Source organism: Chaetomium tenue (assembly GCF_020726465.1).
Source record: "Chaetomium tenue strain MPI-SDFR-AT-0079 chromosome Unknown F5144scaffold_4, whole genome shotgun sequence".
Taxonomy (NCBI): domain Eukaryota; kingdom Fungi; phylum Ascomycota; class Sordariomycetes; order Sordariales; family Chaetomiaceae; genus Chaetomium; species Chaetomium tenue.
The window spans coordinates 3729204-3742906 of NW_027117332.1; the positions used below are offsets into that span (position 1 = coordinate 3729204).

General features: G+C 56.3%; 6 protein-coding genes across 6 annotated transcripts; 4 read left to right on the forward strand and 2 right to left on the reverse strand.

Annotated features, from left to right (window-relative positions):
- Positions 1-1045: 1045 nt before the first annotated feature.
- F5144DRAFT_593239 (uncharacterized protein) lies at positions 1046-2967 on the forward strand (the record flags this gene model as incomplete). The annotated part of the gene is made up of 4 exons (XM_066790437.1): positions 1046-1095; positions 1180-1449; positions 1650-2359; positions 2867-2967. 4 exons carry the CDS (start codon positions 1046-1048, stop codon positions 2965-2967), a joined length of 1131 nt encoding a protein of 376 aa, XP_066643639.1.
- A 515-nt stretch (positions 2968-3482) lies between these two features.
- Positions 3483-4663, forward strand: F5144DRAFT_253888 (carbohydrate esterase family 8 protein). The gene has a single exon (XM_066783468.1). It carries the CDS (start codon positions 3609-3611, stop codon positions 4611-4613), a length of 1005 nt encoding a protein of 334 aa, XP_066643640.1. The 5' UTR covers positions 3483-3608; the 3' UTR covers positions 4614-4663.
- Positions 4664-4776: 113 nt separating this feature from the next.
- Positions 4777-6610, reverse strand: F5144DRAFT_650609 (the record flags this gene model as incomplete). The annotated part of the gene is made up of 3 exons (XM_066793006.1): positions 4777-4821; positions 4975-6516; positions 6560-6610. 3 exons carry the CDS (start codon positions 6608-6610, stop codon positions 4777-4779), a joined length of 1638 nt encoding a protein of 545 aa, XP_066643641.1.
- A 1914-nt stretch (positions 6611-8524) lies between these two features.
- F5144DRAFT_253909 (amino acid permease/ SLC12A domain-containing protein) lies at positions 8525-10780 on the forward strand. Its single transcript, XM_066783469.1, has 3 exons — positions 8525-9262; positions 9355-9467; positions 9519-10780. The coding sequence occupies exons 1-3, from the start codon at positions 8750-8752 to the stop codon at positions 10525-10527; spliced, it is 1635 nt and encodes a 544-aa protein (XP_066643642.1). The 5' UTR covers positions 8525-8749; the 3' UTR covers positions 10528-10780.
- A 109-nt stretch (positions 10781-10889) lies between these two features.
- On the forward strand, positions 10890-11955 carry F5144DRAFT_574291 (uncharacterized protein). Its single transcript, XM_066789009.1, has 2 exons — positions 10890-11574; positions 11629-11955. The coding sequence occupies exons 1-2, from the start codon at positions 11034-11036 to the stop codon at positions 11748-11750; spliced, it is 663 nt and encodes a 220-aa protein (XP_066643643.1). The 5' UTR covers positions 10890-11033; the 3' UTR covers positions 11751-11955.
- On the reverse strand, positions 11956-13209 carry F5144DRAFT_512935 (uncharacterized protein). Its single transcript, XM_066786570.1, has 5 exons — positions 12952-13209; positions 12628-12876; positions 12578-12584; positions 12407-12512; positions 11956-12337 (listed from the first exon to the last, which is right to left on the reverse strand). Exons 1-5 carry the CDS (start codon positions 13061-13063, stop codon positions 11987-11989), a joined length of 825 nt encoding a protein of 274 aa, XP_066643644.1. The 5' UTR covers positions 13064-13209; the 3' UTR covers positions 11956-11986.
- Positions 13210-13703: the final 494 nt, after the last annotated feature.

The window sequence follows — 13703 nt, forward strand, 5'->3', positions numbered from 1 at the left end:
GCACCGAAAAAGATGCACATGTCATTCTCATCGAAGACAAGCGTGCTTCCATAGCGGGTCAGGACAGCGCGCGGAGCGGCGCCGTCGAACAACTAACTGCCTACATGATCCAATCTCGGGATTCTGAAAAGCGCAGGCTGAAACTGGGCGCGATCGGCCCTTTGCCTTACGGTGAGCCTGTCTGGTGTATAAAACACCCAGGTCGGTCCACCGCAGCAGTAGGCCCAGAGTCAGTCGGGGTCTCAATTTAGCAGACCAAGGCGGTACGATCCTATAACTAACGGGCCAACAGCTTTCTCATGAAAGATCAAGCCCTATCAGCACTGTCTTGCACGTTCTCAACAACAAAATATGGTGGCTACGCAAGATGTAATTCGTTCACTTCGATGATGGTGAAGTGTCTGACTCTTCCCAAGGACCCGGCTGTCCAACCATGCGAACCCCGTTCCAATGTTCCAGCCCCTCAGAAGTAGGTTTACTCAACCTCCCCCGCTCGTGGCACGGTACCGGACGATCCGAAGTTGACGAGCTTGCCCCCTTTGAAATTGTCAGCCCGGACGTCTCCAACATAAATCCCGAGCTTGTTTAGTGCGCGTATAGCTCGAAGTATCTCGCGCAGGTTTCCAGCATTGACTCCTGAATCTCCGGGTAGGAAGTCCTTAACGATGGCTCGAACTCGACCGTCTTCTTGATTGCCTATCCTGGAGCAACCTGTCGTTCACAATATCTTCATCCAGCTCGATCCCCTTCTCGCGAAGAATTTGCAAATCCCGCTCTGGCAGGAACAAATATCTGTGGCATAGGACCGCGAGCGCACGTTTCCTTTACCGGTTTTCTTGGGCCTCCTTAATCGCCGACATCAGCCTGGTCACCGCGGTAAATGTCTCGCGGTTTAGTAGGTTTAGTAGCATCGACTTGAGACGACAGTTTCCTAACGTACAGGCGTTGGTTGACAGGATTCTTGCAAGACCGGCGGTGATGAAGGGGTTGGCGGTGCTGCGCGGGTTGGTAAAGGCTGTGAATGAGGCGTTGGAGGGGGCGATGAATGGTGGGGGCTATATTTCGCCTCGAGGGCCTCTGCTGGGTGGTACTATGGTACGTACCTTTAGGTAGGTAGGTAGTCAAGGGGGTGGAAAGGTCAAAGGTGTACCGGGCGGAGGTTGTAAACATCTCTGATAGTCGAGATGCCTGGTACGACAACGGCCGGGGATATTCAGATGCGCGACGTGGGGAATGCGGTGCTAGATGCAACCATCCAGAACCGCCGCCGTCAATTGTGCGTGCCGGGTTTCCGACGCCGCGTCGTGCCCTTGGCTTGCCGTCTCGCCAAGGAGCTACGCGAAAATCAGGATCAGGATGCAGGTGCAAAATACAACAACATAAATACCACCTAGCCTCGAACAGCACCCCCCCTCCTCCAGAAAGAAGCCCGGGTATGACTGCGGTCAAGTCAACACATTCCATCATGCACACTCTCCAGGTTGCAGCGGTGATCGCTCCTCTCCTTGGACTCGGCGCAGCATCGTCTCGGTATTCAACTCCAAACGCGACGCGCTCCGTCAACTTCAAGCCGTTCAGCAACGACGACACGGAATGGACATGGAGTACGTACCTAGACAGCCGTCCAGTCATTCTTTCCCATCCTCTAGCGAAGGCTTTGGAGCCCCCGAGCTAACGAACCCTTCCCTGGTACTAGGCGTCAACGTAACCGACTCTCACACCGATCCAAACGTACACTATGTGGAGATCACCTACGACTTCAGCTGGCCCGGTGACGGCTCGCTCGATTCCACCCCTGGCGCCGCCAAAAATCCCAACGGCACCTTCTGCGTCGTGGCCCCCACCTCGTGGGGCACGGCCAAGAACATCACCGACAAGTACACAGACGCCAACACCCACTCCACCGACTGCACGCCCGTGCTGGGGTCGGCCTGTGTCGACGCCATCCTGACCGCCTCGGCGGAAAACGACGACGGGACCCGATATGGGTGCTTACACGGGCCGTGGTCCAAGTACCCGGAGTGCGCCGACACGTTCGGCATCGCCGAGTACGCGCCCTACCAGAAGCAAGGGCTGGAGCTGGAGGTGAACAGCTTGGAGTCGAGGTACTTCAGGAGCGGGGAGACTTTTAATGCTTTTACGGAGGGCGGGGTTCTCCCTGATACCAACTCGCCCGGGTTGTATGAGAGTGCGGTGAATATGCTGCAGGTTGTACTGCTGAGGCCGCCGGTGGCGGGGCCGGGCGAGCGGCCATCGCCTACCCTGAACTGCATGCGGGTGAATACGAAGGAGGTGGTGGATGGTGGTTCTGGCTCCGAGGATGGTAACAGCGGGGCCAGTCGTCATGTCGCTGCAGGTGGTGTTTGGGCGGTGATGGGAAGCTTAGCCGTTGCGCTTCTTTGAGTTTCCAATCCATGTGGAACTTGGAAACTGAGAAGAAGTCTTCACGGGTGAACAACTGTTGAATATAGGAAAACTGGATAATGTATTCTTTCAGGAATGAAAGGGCCCTAACTTTTTCGAGGTGGAGTGCGTTGCACTTTTCAACAACAGCCCCATTTTCTCGTGGATATGGTCGTATGTACCGGTGACCGTCTCAATTGTGTCTTTTAGAGTCGGAACGTTGCGAGCTGTGGTCCAGTTCAGGAGACCTATGGCCGCAATGAAATCGACAAGCTATGTCGGGCCCTAGGTACCTAGATTGGCCGAACCTAATGTGAGAGAACTCTAATCATAGGGCGGGTTTCTCAAGTACAGTTTAACTAAATTAAATAGATCGTCAACCAATATTCATTCCCAGCTAGGGCGTTGGCGTGCTTACATTTGGGCAAGCAGCAGAAGTATCAATAAAAGGCTTGGGGTAAAGGGATTCCCCGTACCCACCATCCCCGTCGTTCTGGGTTTGATCCCCCCGTACGGAATAACATTGATGACAATCAACACCTACAAGTCCGAGTGACTTGGTGAATTCGGTAAATTGACCAAGCTCGCTCGTCACAACCTCCAAGTGCAAAAAGATCGGGGCATCTTTCAGACTAGCGTCGAGAACCTTCAACGGTGTTCAATTATCCCATCCAACAACAAATAAAATCCTAGCAACATTGGCCCTGCCCCCGGCCAACATACCAAGGAGGCTTCCTCGTCAGCTAGTTAATCCATAACAGGGGCGAAGACAAAAGAAGCAGAGATCGTTGCCCGTGCACCCCGCCGGCGAACAGGAAACCCGGTGCCCCCTCCGTCCGCGATGTGACCCTGGCACCGACGAAATGTGAATTCCACCAACCAGCGATGTCAAACTCCAAAGCTCTCCTCTCCCCAGGGTAAACCTCCGATGCTCTCACGATTTCGGGTGGCATGCGGCTCAGAACCAAATACTCCGTCGTTACCAATTGTTGGTGGAAAACAAACGCCACCCAGTGGTGCGGATGAATCCCCAATTTACACGGGTATGCACATGGACCCCGTGGTAGGATCGACAATATCGTGGTAGCGGTTCTCGGCTTAACGGCCAAGACAGTCAGAACTACTTAAAGGGTGGATAAATTAGCCCATCTGTCGTTCCCGGGTTACCTTCACCATCCCTCTCGGCGTCCTCACTCATCGCCAACATGCTCCAATTCCTTGTTCTTGCCCTCTCGCTCACCACCGCGGCCTCCGCGGCGGCCCTCGAGGCCCGCGCCTCCCGCACCTCCCCACCGGCCGGGTGCCTCGCCGTCGGCAGCTCCGCCACCTACAAGACAGTCCAATCCGCCGTCAACGCGCTCAGCACATCCTCCACCACAGCGCAGTGCATCTTCATCTACAAGGGCACGTACAAAGAACAAGTCTACATCCCGCAGCTCAAGTCCGCCCTCACCCTGTACGGCGAGACGCCGGACACCAGCAGCTTCACGGCCAACACGGTGACCATCACGCAGAGCAAGAGCCAGGACGACTCGTCCAACAACGACCTGACGGCCACCCTGCGCGCCCACACCACCAACCTGCGCGTCTACAACCTCAACCTGGTCAACACCCGCGGCAAGGGCTCCCAGGCGCTGGCCGTCAGCGCCCAGAACGACCGCCAGGGCTACTATGCCTGCCAGTTCCGCGGGTTTCAGGACACCGTGCTGGCGAATGAGGGCGCGCAGGTGTATGCAAAGAGCTATATTGAGGGCGCGACCGATTTTATTTTTGGTCAGCGCGGGCGGGCGTGGTTTGATGGTGCCGATATCCGCGTGCTGGCGGCGTCGGTGGGCTACGTCACGGCGAGTGGTCGGGATTCTGCCAGCAGTTCGTCGTATTATGTGATTCATAAGTCGGCCATTTCGGCCAAGTCTGGGGATAGCGTGCCCGGTGGCGCTTACTACCTGGGTCGGCCGTGGAGGAACTATGCGCGGGTGGTAGTCCAGCAGACGAGCTTGTCCGGGGTGATCAATGGGGCTGGCTGGAAGATTTGGAACGATGGCGACCCGAGGACGGATGGTGTTGAGTTTGGTGAGTATGGGAACACTGGGGATGGCTCCAAGGGAACGAGGGCGAGCTTTTCGAAGAAGCTGTCGGCTGCGGTCAGCATCTCAACCGTGCTGGGGAGTGATTACAAGGACTGGGTGGACACGAGCTATTTGTCCTAAGCGGCAAGCCTTGAGTCTGTAAGTGCTTATTCAGACGCTGGAAAAAGAAGTCTATTGTCATATATGAGATAGAAAACAACGCTATTTTCTTACACACATCCAAACTGCAATGTCGCCGACTAGATAAGGTAGTGGCGGCTATCAACCCCTTCCCTCTCCGAATCTACTTCTCCCCCTTTTCCACATTCCCAGCCGGCGAGACATGAATCTGCCAATACCGTCTCCAATCCGTCCATTTCCCCTTCTTCAAATCCTCCACCATCCCCCCACCCCCTCCCTGCCCATGCTTCCCCATCCCCAACAACACCGCACTCTCATCATACTCCGGAAACTCCGCCCTCTCCCCCATCAACCCCCTCACCTCGCCCCCCACCACAAACGCCAAAAAGTCCTCCACCACATGCACATACTGCCTCAACCCCTCATACACATCCACCGTCGCTCCCGTCGTAAACCCCAACAACCACGGCTCCAGCAACGGCGCGTCCGTCACCGACGCATGCGACGTCCCAATCGACGTCCCAAACCAGCTCGGATTCCCCCTCCTATTATTCCCCTCCACAATCCCCCTCACCACATCAAAATGCGCCCGCCCCTCCCCATACAACCAACTCCCCTTGCTGCTACTCCACGAGTTACTATGCACCACCAACAACGGCACGCGCACATCCCCATTCAGCGGCCCGCTCTGCTTGCCCGGGTCGAGGACGACCGCGGCAGCAAACGGGCGGGCGTCGGTGGGCCCGCCGCGGAGGGCCTGGAGGGCGGTGGTCGCGCCGTAGCTATGGCCGGCGATGACCATGGCGTGAGTGTTGAGGCGGCGGGTCCAGTGGGGGAGGGTGTGGCGGCCTTCGTGGTGGTGGGCGGTGTTTTGGGCGGCGAGGGCGGCGCCGTGGCCGGTGTTGATGAGCTTGAGGGTGTGGATGGTGGCGTCGATTTCGGCTTGGCGGAAGGCGAGTTGGGCACGGTGGAATTCGGAGGGGGAGAGGGAGGTGTTGTGGGGAGGGGTTTGGACGGCGGTGAGGTCGAAGAGGAGGCGGGTGTGGGGGCGGTTGGCTGGGTTGGGGGGGTGGATGATGGTGCCGGGGGAGGAGCCGTCGCGGTGTTCGAGCATGGCGACGATGTGGCCGCGTGCGGCGAGCTCGCCGGCGAAGTGGGAGTAGTCGGTCCTGGCGGACACGGTGCCGTGGGAGAAGATGATGACTGGGTAGCCTCCGCTCGGTCCGTTTTTGTTTGGTTGGGCATGTTGTTTTTCGTTCTTGGTAAGTTTCTCCTGGGACGTTGGTCTGGCGTAGTCGCTCAGGGGCGCATCAACGGCGGCCGGGATGGTGATACCTCCCACCAATGCGTTGATGCCAAGGGTGAAAAGCTTGTCCGCAAACCAGTTGCTTATATGGGCAGCTCTGGCATACCCCTGAGCTCGGAGGGAGATGGGGCGTGGCACCCAGGGATGGCGCTTTGTTTGGGCAGAAGACGCCGCAGTATCATGGGTCACCGGATAGTACAGCGAGAAAAGCACAGTCTCTAGCTCGAACGCCTTCTCGTTCGTTCCCTTGAACCGAGCCTCGTGGATAACTCGTGGCGGAGAGACTGGCGCTTCGATGTCAATAGTCCCAACGGCGTACGGCCCTGTGTGTTGCGGCAGGGGGTGGGCAAGAAGAGGTTTCGAGAAGAGGTAACAGTAGAGCGCATAGATCACAGCCAGGGAGACGACGGCATCTCGCACTCGTGGGACGAAGCCCCTTCGCCTGGCTGCCCGGTGTGACTGCCTCTCCTCCTTGTCGAAGACGTCAAATGAAGGCTTCATAGCGGCAGTTGCCCACATACACGAGCCTTTGGAATTGGCTTTGGGGAGATACGGGACAATATGTTGGTGGTTGTAGCTTGTTTTATGTATCGGGATCTATTGCGTGGATGATGTCATTACCCACTACCAGGTCCCTTACTGTGTAGTTTATTCGCCCGCTCCTGTATTGGTGCGTCATATCGCCCATCATGCTGATATTCTGGGGGCAGTTGTGACGAACCTACTCCAGGATCCTATCCTGTTAGGGTTCAGCTTCAGTGAAGGTAATCTCTGCAAAGGATGCTTAGGTTCGGTGCAGCCAAAGGGTGCACAACAATAGACTTGTCTCAACAGTAGGCTTGCGAGCTTGTAGCGAACTGTAGTTGTGATTGCTAACTGGAGAACTCTCAGAGCTCTCCAGGACTAGTGACTATATACATGCCCGATTCCTAGGTATCCTCGTACCTTTGCAATAGGTTGACGGGTGCTATGTTGCTATTGTGCTATGTCCGGTTTTAGCATCATAGCATCTTAGCATTCTGCAGCCCGGCGTTTCTATCCCTTGTTCCGATTGGTTCCTTCAATGATTGGCTCGGGGCGTCCCGCGCCCCGAGGTTCCACCTGTTGGCATATCCGTGACAGCAGTTAACGCGTGGGCCTCGGAATTCGCCAGCTACCTATTAATGATAAAGAAAGTAATTAAGTTCCGCGTCATGATTTGGTAATTGTGACGAACCTACTCCAGGATCCTATCCTGTTAGGGTTCAGCTTCGTTGAAGGTAATCTCTCGAGGATGCTTAGGTTCGGTGCAGCCAAAGGGTGCACAACAATAGACTTGTCTCAACAGTAGGCTTGCGAGCTTGTAGCGAACTGTAGTTGTGATTGCTAACTGGAGAACTCCCAGAGCTCTCCAGAACGAGTGACTATATACTTGTCTATCTACCGTTGCTCATGATGCTCACGGGTCTTGGCCCTGAGCACTCTGAGCACCGCGGTCCTTGCCCATTCATTGGTTACGTGTTTCCTCTTAATGATTGGTTCGAGGTATTGCCAGCGTACCCCGCCGGCCGGCTGCATGCGGCCATATCCGTGACAGTAATTACCTAGAAATTGAAAGGAAAAAGGGGGGAAAAAGGGGGAAAAAAGAAAAGAAAAAAGCTATATATGAGAAGAACCAACAAGCTTATCGATAATAGTTCCGTTGATACGGGTAACCGTACCACCCATATCATCTGTACATACCATACCGTGCCATACTCCACGATGCTGTGCTAAAGTCTCAACTCAGGAAACTCCATAGTCACTTATAGCCAGGACTCGAGGACTTTGGAGGTTGAGTCGTGGCCGCGACCATGGATGCTTTCAATTCGAAACAACCACGGTGGGCAGCGCAGGCTTTATCAACACCCAGTGGCAGGGAAAAATTGAAAGGCGTCGGAGGCAGCGACGGTTGAAATTTCGAATACATGGCACGCGCATCCGGAAAGACCTCGGATAGCAACCTTTCTTTTTATACTGATCGTGGTTCGATGAATGTTGCTTACAACGTGAAGGAAACAAAGTTGCTTTCGGGTTTTGCAAGTTCCCAACGTGCCTGGCATCTTTCTGGGCTGGTCCTTGCGCCAACCCTGGACTTGGCGGAGCCGATGATGTCACGGTCCAGTGAGCATCCACGTTCTGGTTTCCGTGGGGTGTCGCGTGGGATGTTCTTTCCCGCAACCAATCACGCCATCCAGCAGCCAACAGCTCCCTGCAACGCCTGCAGTAGGGCTTTCATTGGTGGATTGCGCGATTCAAGGCAGGCTTGATGCGAGAAAGCTTCCATGTCCTTGCTAACAGCCTTACGCAGTATTATCCCCGCAAACCTGTTAAACCACTGAAACCTTCTTTCCGTGTCTGAACCCCACGCGGCCAACCCCTGTCTTTGCGCTTTGCTGAAAAATGGCGAGAGCTTAACCGTTTCCGGTCGTGTCTCCTCCCTCCTCCCGGAACTGCGGCCACTCGCTGGGGATGCCGCCGGGATGTCACCGGGGATGAGGGCAGGCGAGCCACTCGGCAGTGTTGCAGCAGGATCACGAACATGTGCAATCCCTGGTTTCTGCTGACTCTTTGCAGAACCTTAAACATTCCCGTCGCCCCCATTGTCGGGCCCGGTGTTGCAGTTCCTTCCTGTTCCTCCTCCCACCTTCCTCCCACCTTTTCCCGTCCCTGATCGACACTGTTTCTTGCCAGAACCGGCCAGTCGACCCCCACATAAGACTCCGTTGACCGCCGTCGCGGACGACACAGTAGTTGTTGTATTATCCCCGTTCCGTCTCCGGTATTGTCGTCGACCCCTTAAAAACACGCGATGCTCGGAAAACTCAAACCAAATCCGACCAAGGACGACGACGTCTCCATCCGCAACCATGACCAGGACACGACTACCGAGGCCGCCACGGGGTCCGACTCGGATGACTTTCGCGCCATCGACCCGCACAGCGGTGTCAAGCGCGGCCTCAAGACCCGCCACCTGTCCATGATGGCCTTAGCCGGCATCATCGGCCCGGGTTTGCTCATCGGCTCCGGCGGCGCCCTGTCGGCTGGCGGGCCCGCCTCGCTGCTGATTGGCTTTGGCGTCATTGGAATTATTGCCTTCTCCATCATGCAGAGCCTCGGCGAGTTGACGACGCTGTATCCGACTGGCGGCGCCTTCACTGCGTTGAGTGATCGTTTTGTGGACAAGGCTTTCGGCGTGGCCGTGGGGTGGAATTACTACATTGTGTGGTTTTGTGTCTTGGCCAACGAGTATAACGTTATCTCGAGCATTATGGTATTTTGGAGTCCTAAACTCCCTTTATACGGCTATTTCCTTCTGTTTTGGGTAAGTCGGTCTTCAATGGATTGTTGTTGGTGTGGTGTTGTTGTTCGGGTCTTCGGGGCTCGGTTGGCGGCGCGGCGCTAACACAATCATAGTTCGCGTTTTTGGGTTTCCAATTGCTCGGTGTAGAGACCTTTGGAGAGGCGGAATTCTGGCTGGCATTGATCAAGATTATCGGCTTAATCGCTTACTTCATTTTCAGCATCGTGTTGGTTTACCCCCCTGTTTGACCCCTGAGGTCCCGACTAACAGCAGACAGCTACGCCTCCGGCGGCGTGAAAGGGGCCGACGCCATCGGCTTTCGGTACTGGAATGACCCAGGCGCATTCACGGACGGCTTCAAGGGCGTCGCCTCCGTGTTTGTTTTTTGCAGCACCTTCTATGCAGGCGTGGAGTCGGTAGCCGTGGCAGCGACTGAGACGAAGAACCCCGGCTACGCCGTGCCCCTCGCCATCCGTCAAGTCTTCATCCGCATCGTCGTCGTCTACATGGGCAGCGCCTTCTTTTTTGGTTTGACCTGCCCCGCCAATTCCCCCGATCTAATCGGTGGTTCCAGCCGTGCCCTGCGCAGTCCTATGACCATCGCTCTTCAAAATGCCGGCTGGGAAGGCGGAGTCCATCTCATCAACGCCTTCATCTTCATCACCTGCCTCAGCGCTGTCAACAGTTCGATTTACATCGGGAGCCGCACCCTCCTCTACATGGCCCAAGACGGCAAGGCGCCCAAGCTCCTGGGCTGGACCGACAAGCGGGGCGTGCCCATCCCGGCCATCGTCTTCACCAACCTCTGCGGCGCCCTCAGCATGATGAACGTCAGCACCGGCGCCAGCGAGGCCTACAGCTACATTGTGAATCTCAGCGGTGTTTCGACCTTCATCGTCTGGGCCGCCATCAGCTTCACGCATATCCGCTTCCGAACCGCATGGAAAGCACAGGGGCACACCGAAAACGAGCTTCCGTTTGTGTCCCTCTGGTATCCCTACAACGCCTACTTTGGGCTTTCGGCCAACTTATTCTTGGCGCTTGTTCAGGGCTGGTCAACGTTTGCGCCGTTCAATGCCGGCTTGTTTGTGGACGCGTATATCTTGTTGCCGCTGTTTGGTACCATTTATGTCGTGTACAAGCTGGTATTCAAGACAAAACTGTGGAAGGCGCATGAGATCGATCTGCAGTCTGGCAGACGGAGGGATCTGGACGAGGCGAAACAGCCGGTACCGGGACAACAACAGGGGACGAAATGGTGGAATAAGATCTTCAAGAGCGTATAATGTGGGTATGAGGTTATGACGCCGCTTTGATTACGCGTTACGGTTTGATACCCTTTGGATAATGGAACGTATGGCGTCGGAAGTGCTACGCCTGAATCTAATTAAGCCGGATTTCTCAAGTTGTTGAAGTGACATCCAATCATTCATGGTGGAGAGATGACTCTGCCCAGTACGCATTAAGACCTTTCTAGTCGGCAGGGGCAAGCGGGATGTCCTACAGGGCCAACCGGCTGACGACCGGGCGTTGGTGTACACAATATTGCAGTGGAAGGGGGGATGGGGGGATGTGCCTCGCCAGAGGTGACCATGCGGAGGGGACCAGAGGCTTTGATTGGACAACCAAAACAGCTACGAGCTGACCAACTGCATATTCAGGCCTGTATCCCGTCCCTTTTCATGCCCGCCGCCCGGTCTCGATCCTCACCTTTGATCCTACTTTATTGTGATTTTCACACGGTTCTCTTACTATCGTTCGCCCTTCGACGACTGGAATCAGTCCATACCAAATGGCCGCCGGAGCCAACCCGATGGACCCCTTGTCCTCATCCGACGCCAGGATCCGAGACGAATTTCATCTCCAAGTCCGTCAATATGGGCACGACCTCGGCGCTTTTGTGTCAGCCGAGCTGGGCCGGCCGCCCTCAGGCCTGTCGATCACCCTTGAGACGATCGAATGGCCCGAATCTCAGGTCAACTGGACATGGTTCGTAGGCAGCGCCGACTCGGACATCGAGCGAGCTGTCCTGCGCTTTTTCCAAACAGAGATTGGAAAGAGGGCTTTGAACGCCGACGGAGTTGAATTTAAGGTAGCTAGTGCTCCTTTGCGCCCCCCCTCCAACCAGGCAGACCACCGCCTCTACCCTGCAGGCTATACCACCGCCACCGCGCCGCTCCAGGGCGGCCAAGAGGTCGTAATCGCGGCCGAGTCTGCCTCTCTGCCCCTCTCCCACGTCTGTGTCGCAACCGCCACGGACGGCTGGCTGCAAGTCTCGCCTTATACGGACTTGGCGCAAGTTCTGGTTGTCAAGCCCCAGAACGAACAGGCCAGTAAGTCTGGGCTTCGCTCAAGACCACCATCTTTGCTGATCTCTGGCACACAAGACGCCGACCTTCGGTACTTGGGAGGATGGGTTGTAAGCCCAACCACCTCGACTGTGCATGGGCACATTGCTGCTATCGTTGGGAATCGGGGATACCTGGTGGCACCGCTCGGTTGGAGATGAGATTGAGGGAGAAACTGTCGTGCAAGGAAGGTGGAGGAGGGGGGTCCAGAGTATAAGAACGGGACGTCAAAGACGAGGGCGGCCATTTCTGGACGTAGCGTGGCAAAAGCATGTTCTATATTACACAACTAAATACATCTAGACCCTCATAATATCATCCCGACGTACACATTCTGAACGTGACACTTCCTGAGTAGTCTTGTAAAACCAGCATTTCTCCCAGCCCAACCGAGACATTAAGCGTTGAAGGTCTGGGCCCTCTTCTTGAGGCGGTAGGCCACGGCCCGCTTCCGAGCTCCCGCGCTCATGGTGAAGGCAGCACTGCCACCAAACGGCCCAGCCGCAGCGCCGTTGCGCACGCGCACGATGCAGACATTGTCCACGCCGGCAACCGTCGCATCGCAGGTCATGCCCTGCGGCATTTGAACCGTCAGAGGGAAGTCCTTGCTGGTCGCCAGACTGAGGCCCTGGAATCCAAAGCCCGGCACGTCCTGCGTCACCTGAGCGCGCTGGAACGCCGCCGGGTCAGTGCCGCCGGACGTGCCATCAATGGCAGCATCAAGGGGCCCAGCACCATCCTGGTTGATCTACCACACTGTCAGCCATGCCCACTCTCGCACCACCACCCAACCCCAACCAGGAACTCCAAAACTCACCTGATGAAAGACCATCTCTATCGTCCCATCATCCGCACAAGTCGGCAAACCCGACGTCGCCCCCTGACCAGCCATAGCCGCAACATTGCTCTCCGTCGCAACCGCACTATCCGTGCCACCACCACCGCCCGCACCACCCCCAAACAACCCCTTCAAAAACTGCCTCGCCACCATCCACCTCCCCCCCTCCCCATCCCTCTTCGCACCCCTCCCCCCCCTACCACCACCACGCTGCAACCCACCCAAATCATCCTCCACCCCGACGGACGCATTCGCCGCGTTGACCTGCGGCCCGGCGCCGCTGCCCATGAAGGCGGCCACCATGGTGGCGGCGTCGATGGGGCCGTTGCCTTGGGTGCGGCCGAGCGGGCCCGTGGTGCCCGAGCGGATCTCCCGGTCGCGGATGATGGCGGTGTCGGCTTGGGAACCGCAGCGGTTGGTGGAGCAGTCGCGGGGGGTGCCGTCGGCGACTATGTGGGAGGGGGGGTTAGTTCATGGGTTGGAGATGGTGAGGGATGATAAGAGGGCGGTGAAGGTTCACATACCGGAAAGGCCGGGCATGTCGACGCCGTTGGCGCCACGGACGAGGGTGACTACGCCATGGGCGGTGGTGGGAGTGGCGAGGAGGGTGAGGAGGAGGATCTCGTAGGGATGCATTTTGGTTGAGTAAGTGGCTGGGTTTGTTGTGTTGGGTTTGGAAAGTGATAAAAGTAGATTATAAGCAGAATGCCACCAGGGCTAGGGTGAAGCAGAAGGAAGAGTGGTGCGGAAGAACTGGAGGGGCTGGTGAGTCGAGGAAGCTGTGCCTGCTGAATACCCATCTCAGTGAAGGTCATGATTTGATCTCTTTATACCTGAGTTTGACTTGTCGATTTCACACTCGAGGCCTCCTCAACCTCCTCCATCATCGCAAGACCAACCCAAATCCGGGTTGGGCACTATGGGCAAGAAACACGAGGCGCAGCATCTTGACACAAGACAAAACGACACAGTTGTTCAGCGCTAAACCACCAACATCGAAACAGGAGTCCAATCGCAACCCCCCGTCGATCTGCCGTCTTGCCGGCGATATCTGTGGGTGTTTCTGGTCGCACGATCACTGTAACCTCACGATAGTCTTGGCTGCGTCAGAGCCCCTGGCAGACCCCGGGACTTGTGACTTGGGGCTTCAGCTGTCAACCGTTTCAGGTCAACGTCAAAGCTAAGGCCCAATGAACTGGTAGAGAAAAACGCTAAGCCACTGTTTATGAGGCAAGAAACCCCTAAACAGTGATTCCCCGAGTTGCGGTTGTTTTGG